A 9,752-nucleotide genomic window follows, 5' to 3' on the forward strand; every position below is an offset into this window, starting at 1 on the left:
TTATATGTGTGCAAATTATTTATTTTAATCAGGCTTATTTGTTTTTATTCTCTCTTTTATTATTTAATGTTTATTTTTATTGTATATTCTACAATGCATTCGTTTTTTGCTGGAGTTTAAGCTGTTCTTATTTAAAATTTAGTTTGGTATAATCGTATATCAGTAACATTCGGATTTTAAAAGTATATATTCTGTACCTTCACTTTTTTTTGTAATGCTTCGCTCTATTTGCGCGGCAGGACACCGACCCGTCACGATGGGCTAACTTGCTTGTGATTGGTCAGCTTCCTGGGCCGTGAGTCCATCTACGTGCTCTGATTGGCTGAGACCTGCTGTCCCGCAGGTATGGGTTACTCATAGACGGGACAACGCACCCAAAAAGTGATCAATCTCAATCCGGAGACGTCGCTAATCACCTGTGGACTGGTTTGCGTCTGACATAATGATTCGTTAACATCGATGTATTAAGGGAAAGAGGGATTTTTGCTGACCTGGTCGGTGTTTTTCGTATTTTTTAAAACGTTTTGCGTGTCAGGATTGCCAGTTGTGTGGATACTCCCTACAGAAACCAGGATACACCAGGAAAACACAGTAAGTAAGGTGAGGAGTTGTTTTAAATTCTTGATTTTTTTGCATGAATTAAAACTTCTGGATGTTTGTGTTTTGAAGGAATAAAGCCTAATGGAATATATATGCACAACAATAGTTTTGTAATCTGTAATGTAATGCACAAACTGCGCAAACGCCTCAACTTTCGTGTTGTTTATGCAACTCCTTTACGCATGCGTAAATCATCCAGATAAAGTTTGGGTTTTGGGGGTGGACTGGTTTACTCTAGTCGATAAGGTTTCTACTGTAAATGGAAACCCCTCTGAGTCTAATCTAAATGGCTAAGAGGGATAATTTGCACAGTCGCATCTGATTTACATCTGCTTGTATTCTTTATCAGCGTGGCATTAATGGGGCTTATCCATAAGAATGAGGATAGGAGAGAAAGGCGCACCATGTCGTTTAGGCCGACTTTTGTCTTTAAACATTTGTACTAACTCTGCCGTGGGCTGACAAAGGTGGTGGAACGAGTTCTGGTCCTCCCAGATCATTTCGGTTTGGCCTGCACCATGATGGTAACTCAATGGCAAGTCAAATAACGTGTTTACTCACGACGTGTAGGCCTGCTGTTTTACTTCTTCCAAAAATAATGCAAATTATGGTATGGTATGCATTAAAAGCATAATTTCTTTATTATGCTTTCTTATTCTATTCCATTATTCTTTATTATTTGTAGTATGCGGCCTAACTACCAATTAATAAAAGTCGCTGTATAGTTTAAATACTATATATATATTTATAATACAGCTTAACACAATCTAATACAGTAATATTAATGCAAATTGGCTCACTTGAGTAACTGACCGTCAAGTGGTTGATTAATAGGCTAAAGTCGCATGAAAGTCTGATTTAAAACCATTAAACTTTGATGAACATGAGAAGTACAAAATCACTTTTAATAATTAGCTAATAATTCAAATAAATTCTATTCTTTTTTGTTGACTTGTGCAACTGATTTCTGCATGCCATCCTAAATAAAATGCCCTACCAGCTTTGACAATATACACACCAAATACACAGTTTGTTGAGGATAAAAGGTTTTACCCCATTAACGAGACACAAAATGATGAAGAAGTTGATGGGCGCCCATTGGGGTGCAGACGGTGTGAACGGTCGATCAGACTTTGAAGTTTGTCTTGATTAGTGAAGTGTGAAACGAGGTGATTATGATGGTCCCGATTCATCTTAAAGACCAAAGCTTTTGGGATAAACATAAGTGCATTGTTCTGATCTTAATTATCTATATATAGTACATGATTTACTCTCTGCAAAACTTCCAATCTGTAGGCCTGTAAAACCAAGAAACACCAGTTAACGCAACAATGAAATCACTATATTGATGCGATTGAAATAAAAATATAACATATTTATAGCATATTATAAACGAACTAATAAATAAATAATCAACTTGTCAAACTTGTGCACATCTTTCAGCCCTTTATTTCTGCTCATTAGGGTGCAACTTTTTAAGATCCACCACTGATGTTCAGTAAACAAAGTACGTAAAGTTTAAAACCAATGACCCCAACAATAATTGCAAGACTATTAGTTTTACACTTAAAACTCTTATTAAGGGTCTAATATTTACATCTTGTTCTTATTACCTATTTGACTATGTTTAAAGATTGTTAAATCTTACTGTATTTTACTGTTTAGTGTGTATGATTATGCGACTGTGTATGTTTTATTTCCAAGAAGTTGCACAGCACATTGAAAACACTCATTCCAACAGTGTGCGCACGTGTATTGGTTATAAATGACCTTAAATAATTGGGTTTTATTTACACTAATAACCTCTTTATCCTCTTTACAGGTGTGTTTAGGTGTGTGAAGCTGCACCGCAGTTGCTGCTAGAATGATGTCTTACCTCAAGCAGGCCCCGTACGCCGTGAACGGTCTGGGGCTCGGGGGCGCGCCCATGGAACTCCTGCACCCGTCCGTCGGCTATCCGGGTACGCGCACTGCTCTCTCTCTCTCTCTCTCTCTCTATATATATATATATATATATATATATATATATATGTACATATATACACTTCACATGAAAAGCTTAAAAAAGGTGTTTTTTAAACACCTACAATAAAAGTAAGGTTCTGACGTGAGGTGAGGAAGTCCTAAAGATCTTAAAAAGTCACACACAGTACAACTGGCATTGTTCGGCCACAGTGGTAATTAGTACAAAAAATTAGTAGTAGACAAAATATATAATTATTCTAAAAATAGAAACTTAAAATGTTATAAAAAAAATAGAAGCAATGTAAAGTGAACCGAGTGTGCAAAAGTGACAAGAAAAGTTGTGCAAGAACTGAACATATATTGCGCAACATAATGAGAGTTGTGATTATTATACAAATACAAATATATATATAATTTAGTCCCGATTGCTATTTTGGTTGAGGGCCCGAATAGCTCCTTCTCATATAAACATCTTATATAAACAGTTTTAGTTTTGCACAATTAAGTTGAACCTTTAGACGGTCAATAGAAACTCTGGGATTTTAAGAAAGTGCTCAGCGTTTATGAACCAATAAAGACGCTTCAAGTCTGCAGCTGCTGTTTGTTGTTGTTGTTGTTGTTGTTGTTGTTGTTGTTGTTGTTGGCTTTTTAAAAGTAAAACAAATTGGGAATATAGTTACACAAATTCACGTATTAAAATCGAATCATGTTTCTTAGTAAGTTGTTTAATTGTAAGAATGAGTGCGACCTTTCTGACTTTTTATTACAGCTATACGTTTTCGGTTGTTCGCAGATTTACTGCTATACAGTTTATGTTATCTAAAGACAATCGACTGTAATGTTCAATTAAAGGTTTTATTTATGGTATTTTTTGGCGCAATTCCTCATTAGAATAGCTTGCAAATTTTCCAGTAGCTTTTCAAAGGTCTAACAAAGAAAATCCAATCATATAATCATATAGCCTACCATACGTATTTCCAAGAGAGAACAGTGTATGAGACATATACATATCCCAATGTTTAATATCACAGGATAAAATAGGCTATACTTCCTAAAATAATAATAATAAACTGATAATAATAATAATAACTGGAATATGGGTTGCGACCTAATCCAGGATAGAGGAAAAAAAATGAAATAACTTAAAAACAACTCTCTGCCCCCGTCCCCCCTTCTGCCCCCTGCATTCACTAACTTTGGATCCAGCACACACATCTCAGGATCGTGAATCCCCCCCGCCCCCCGCCCCATCAATACCGAACTTTGACATCCTCAGGATCAGTTTGCACTGTTGTTTATAATTGCACTGGTCAAACCATATATATATATATATATATATATATATATATATATATATATATATAATGTGTGTATGTGTGTGTTTGTATATATACACCTTATATATGCATTATGTATAAGGTCTTTGACATTTATATATATATATAAATATATATATAAATATATAAATGTATGTTCCCGATATTACATACAGTCCCCAATATATATATATATATATATATATATATATATATATATATATATATATATATATACACACACACACACATACATACATATATACATATCGGGAACATATATATACACACACACATAGGTTTCTGATTTATATATATAGGTCCCCGATATTTATATATATATATATATATATATATATATATATATATATATATATATATATATATATATATATATATATATATGTATATATAAATCATATATTAATCATATATTTTACGTTTAGTGTTTATTTAATGTCTATTGCTGGACCATAGCTCAAATGAATAGCATATATATGCATAATTAGCAAACATTCAGTCACCTGTTGCTGCGCAGATTTGTTTTTTATTTGCGCCACCCAACAGCTACAAAGAACAGAAGATAAAATAACAACAAACATGACGACAGAATGAGATACTGATTCCTATAATGTTTAGTTTAACAATAAAGCTAGACTACTAAAAGGACTTTTTAAATGAGTCCACTTTTATATTGGTATGATTTCATAATATCTCATTTTTACTGTTTATGCAGTTTTTGTTTAATAAACCAGTAAAATATTGATAAAACAGAACCATCAAGTATCCTGGTTGATAATAGTTAAAACATGATTGTATGTTTGGCTGGGATCAGTGCTCGAAGTGGGGAAAAGTAGCGGTACCCAAAACCAAAACCTGACACGGAGAGGCTAGAGATGCCGGTACCGACCCACCCCGAGCACTGACTGGCATCCAGTCTCACACTGGTTGATTGGACGCTGCCCAGTAGGCTTTATTTCATCACTTATGGCGATAACCGCAACTCGCGCATTCTGACGTCATTTTCATTCCGCTGTAATGTTATGCACATCTGGAATTGAGTCTATTTTTCTCTCTTTAATTAAAGCGAACCCCCGCAAACAGAGGCGGGAAAGGACCACGTTCACGCGCACACAGCTGGATATTCTGGAGTCTCTGTTCGCCAAGACGCGGTACCCGGATATATTCATGCGGGAGGAGGTGGCTCTGAAAATCAACCTGCCCGAGTCCAGAGTACAGGTGGGTTTGAATGTGTATATATACCGCTTGTCCTACTGGTCAGTTTTTGTTATACCCTATATACCCCTTATCCTACTGGTCAGTCTTTATATACCGCTTGTCCTACTGGTCAGTCTTTATATACCCCTTGTCCTACTGGTCAGTTTTTGTTATACCCTATATTCCCCTTATCCTACTGGTCAGTCTTTATATACCCTATATACCCCTCATCCTCAGGTCAGTTTTTTTTATACCCTATATTCCCCTTATCCTACTGGTCAGTCTTTATATACCCTATATACCCCTCATCCTCAGGTCAGTTTTTGTTATACCCTATATTCCCCTTATCCTACTGGTCAGTCTTTATATACCCTATATACCCCTCATCCTCAGGTCAGTTTTTGTTATACCCTATATATACCCCTTATCCTACTGGTCAGTTTTATATACACTATATACCCCTCATCCTCAGGTCAGTTTTTGTTATACCCTATATACATCCCTTATCCTACTGGTCAGTCTTTATATACCCTATATACCCCTCATCCTCAGGTCAGTTTTTGTTATACCCTATATACATCCCTTATCCTACTGGTCAGTCTTTATATACCCTATATACCCCTCATCCTCAGGTCAGTTTTTGTTATACCCTATATACATCCCTTATCCTACTGGTCAGTCTTTATATACCCTATATACCCCTCATCCTCAGGTCAGTTTTTGTTATACCCTATATATACCCCTTATCCTACTGGTCAGTCTTTATATACCCTATATACCCATCATCCTCAGGTCAGTTTTTGTTATACCCTATATACATCCCTTATCCTACTGGTCAGTCTTTATATACCCTATATACCCCTTATCCCACTGGTCAGTTTTTATATACCCCTTATCCTACTGGTCAGTTTCTATATACCCTATATACCCCTTATCCCACTGGTCAGTTTTTATATACCCTATATACCCCTTATCCTACTGGTCAGTCTTTATATACCCTATATACCCATCATCCTCAGGTCAGTTTTTGTTATACCCTATATACATCCCTTATCCTACTGGTCAGTCTTTATATACCCTATATACCCCTTATCCCACTGGTCAGTTTTTATATACCCCTTATCCTACTGGTCAGTTTCTGTATACCCTATACCCCTTATCCCACTGGTCAGTCTTTATATACCCCTTATCCCCTGGTCAGTCTTATGACGTCACAATTATTGTACATTTCAAGCGTCTGATCCTCGGTTCCTCTCCTCGTTCAGGTGTGGTTTAAGAACCGGAGAGCGAAGTGCAGGCAGCAGCAGCAGAGTGGCAGCAGTGGCAGCAGTAGCGGCAGCGCTAAAATCCGCCCGGCTAAGAAGAAATCCTCCCCATCCCGCGAGAGTCCAGGTTCTGAGAGCAGCGGTCAGTTCAGCCCTCCTCCAGCCGTGTCCAGCACCAGCTCATCTTCTTCAATCTCATCCTCCTCCTCCTCCTCGTCCAATCCTTCAGGTCTGGGTGGACTGGGCCTGAGCAGCAGCTCGGCTTCTGGAGCCACACCCGTGTCGTCCATATGGAGTCCTGCTCCTATCTCGCCCCTCCCTGCCCCGGCTACGCTCCCTGACCCTGCGCCACCTACCAGCGCATCGTGCATGCAGCGCGGCGCGTCGGGAAGCGGAGGGTCAGTCGGGGTGGCACAGGGGATGGCAGCGTACCCCTACAACCAGACTCCCGGATACGCCCAGGGTTACCCAGGAGGCACCGGCGGCTCATATTTCAGCAGCATGGATTGTAGCTCCTATCTGGCGCCCATGCACGGGCACCCACACCACGCTCAGCTCAGCTCCATGCCAGGGACCGGGGTGTCGGGGCACCACGCACACCCGCATCACCCGCACCATCTCGGGCAGAGCAGCGGTCACCACCACGCGCACCATCACTCGCACGCGCATGCGCACGCGCATCAGGGTTACGGCACCACTGCGCTGCCCTTCAGCTCCTCGGACTGTGTGGATTACAAGGACTATAAGGACTACAAGGACCAGGCTGCGGCCGCCGCATCACCGTGGAAGCTGAACTTCAGCGCGGACTGCTTGGACTACAAAGACCAGGCGGCGTGGCGCTTCCAGGTCCTCTGATCTGTTTTAGCACGTCCAGATACTTTTAGAACTTCTTACTGCGCTCCAAAGAGCTTTGAGGAGCAAGCAAGTGTTTCTAGGCTAGATAAACACGAGCAGGAACCTGGCAGCAACTTGTGATCTGCTCCTCCAGGATTGAATCCCAGCTCTGATGTGGTGGTGCGATCTCTGCCAAAGCCTCCTTCTCAACACCAGACCCAAAAACTCTTCTTACCCCCCTCAGAGAGACGTTATAAAGGTAACCAAGTCCGCCCAACACTAAACACACCAACAAACCCCCGATCACGGGTCTTTTTTTTTTTTTTTGAAGGGGATCTACTTTTTTTGGGACTCGCTGCACTTGGACTTCTCGCGTATCTATGAAGGCAACAACAACAACAACAACAACAACAACAATTTTGATGATCTGGTGCAAGAGAAACTGTGAATCTGACGCGTCTGTTTCCGTGAAATGTAAAAAAAAAAAAAACCCTGACCCAACGAGCTGATACATTTTCACTAAAATCTTCATGAAATAAAAGATTTGAAATCGACGCGAATTCTTTTGTCTTCAATTCGATCCGATCACTGAAACAGAAAACTCGCGATAATATAAATAATACATAAGAACTAGTTTAGAAAATGCGTCTACAGAATTTTACTTTTATTTCTTTAGTAAAAGAAAACGTGGGAGAGCTTCGTATTAAATAAAATACAAAACTTTCTCTTTTTAAAAATAAGAAAACGTGTTTAAATTCAAAAATATTCTTTCTTCTTTTTTTCTTAATTTTTTTCCCTTTACTTTCTTACTTTGTTTTTTTGTTTTTACCAAATTGACAGTAAAAATGCAGACTCTGAGGAAGTAACATAAACATTTCTTTCTTTCTGTCTTTTTCCTTTCTTTTTTTCTCTTTCTTTATTTATTAGTTTCTTTATTTATTTATCTATTTTTTCTATTTTAATCTAAAATATGTAAAATTATTTATTCTGGTTTTATTTAGAGGTATAATCTTACACAATTCAAGCTTTGTTTTTACCAAATAGGCAGTTAACATTGCAGACTCTGAAGAAGAAACATAAACATTTCTTTCTTACTTACTTTATTTATTTTTTCATTTATTACTTTATTTATTTATTTATTTATTTTTTCTTACTTTATTTATTTTTTTCTTTTTTCTATTTTAAAATTAAGTTAAATTATTGTTTTATTTAGAGGTATAATCTTACACAATTTATGTTTTGTTTTTACTAAATCGGCAGTAAAAATTGCAGACTTGCTTTCTTTTTTCTTTCTTTTTTCTTTTTGTTAGTTTCTTTCTTTCTTTTTTAATTTATTTATTTGTTAGTTTCTTTCTTTTTTTCTTTCTTTTTTTCTTACTTACTTTATTTAGAGGTGTAATTCTACACAATGCAAGATTTATTTTTACCAATAAAAATTGGTAATAAAAATGCGGATTTTTGAACAAGTAACATATTCAAACGTTTCTTTTTCTTTCTTTAAAATTTAAAATAAAAAAAGATCTGTTTTACTTCTTTTGTCTTAGTCGTTTTAGGTTTTACTGGTAAGAGTTATGGTCAAAAATCTAACTGTGAGCATTATTATAGCCACTGTTTATTCTTTCTTGTCATTAAAAGAAAAACCTTGATGCATTTTTGTACTTACTTTTGGCTTTTGAAAAAATATTTTTTCTTGAAAAATCTTGAGTCTTGAAACTTTAAAATTAAATTATGTTCAAGCAGGTTTTAAGGGCATGTTAAAAGCATCTTTAAAAAAAGAAAGAAACAAATCGAATTGTCATTATAAAAAATCAATTCACTACAAATCATGTCGAGTTTTTATTGTTTATCGTAATCCAAAACGTAAAGATTCTTGAGAGCTTGGGCTATTTATAACATCATTTTAATTATTTAAAATATTTAACAATTTAAATGGGTAAATTATATATATTTTAAAAATGTAAATAATTAAATTAATTATTTAAAATAATTGTTTTTTATTTATTTGAGTATGGTTTTATTTATTCTAAAATTAAAACGTTCACACACTGGTTTACTGGTGTAAACAAATCAGAAAAATAAAATAGAACCAAGTTGTTATTTTTTAAGTAAAATAACTATAAAATATAAAACATTTATATATATTTAAATTTATTTATGGATATCCAAAGTTGGAGCGGTTTAGCGGGACGCCAGAGCGCGCATCAGGTTTTCTCGTGAGCGCGCACGAAGCCGGTCAAACCTCCCATTATTAAATATGCAGATTTTTAAGTTGTTATATACAGTATGGTATAGGTGGTCACTATTATGGTTGTTACTGGTCTTGGAATGTGGTCAGTCTCCTGGAACCCCGCAATCCCAGCCCCAGTCTCAATCCCAGTCCCACTCCCAGTCTCAATCCCAGTCCCAGTCCCAAATAAGGACGAATCCCGATTTTTAATTAACGACATGTCGTGTTTGTTTGTCTGCGTGGGGCGGTGCAGCTGGATAAACAATCCCGTTTAAACACCGTGTGTGTGTGTGTGTGTGTGTGTGTGTGTGTGTGTGTGTGTGTGTG

At 36.9% G+C, this 9,752-nt stretch overlaps 1 protein-coding gene across 1 annotated transcript; it reads left to right on the forward strand.

Moving 5' to 3' along the window:
* Positions 1 to 535: 535 nt before the first annotated feature.
* otx2a (orthodenticle homeobox 2a) lies at positions 536 to 7,712 on the forward strand. Its single transcript, XM_063009993.1, has 4 exons — positions 536 to 591; positions 2,423 to 2,561; positions 4,969 to 5,120; positions 6,365 to 7,712. Exons 2-4 carry the CDS (start codon positions 2,465 to 2,467, stop codon positions 7,217 to 7,219), a joined length of 1,104 nt encoding a protein of 367 aa, XP_062866063.1. The 5' UTR covers positions 536 to 591; positions 2,423 to 2,464; the 3' UTR covers positions 7,220 to 7,712.
* Positions 7,713 to 9,752: the final 2,040 nt, after the last annotated feature.

Source organism: Trichomycterus rosablanca, chromosome 15 (assembly GCF_030014385.1).
Source record: "Trichomycterus rosablanca isolate fTriRos1 chromosome 15, fTriRos1.hap1, whole genome shotgun sequence".
NCBI lineage: Eukaryota > Metazoa > Chordata > Actinopteri > Siluriformes > Trichomycteridae > Trichomycterus > Trichomycterus rosablanca.

Bases quoted from the DNA above. Each gene is read 5' to 3' on its own strand.
- otx2a (XM_063009993.1), top strand. From the start codon at position 2,465: ATGATGTCTTACCTCAAGCAGGCCCCGTACGCCGTGAACGGTCTGGGG. The intron at 2,562-4,968 runs GTACGCGCACTG...CTTTAATTAAAG, and splicing joins CCCGTCCGTCGGCTATCCGG to CGAACCCCCGCAAACAGAGG. The intron at 5,121-6,364 runs GTGGGTTTGAAT...CTCCTCGTTCAG, and splicing joins TGCCCGAGTCCAGAGTACAG to GTGTGGTTTAAGAACCGGAG.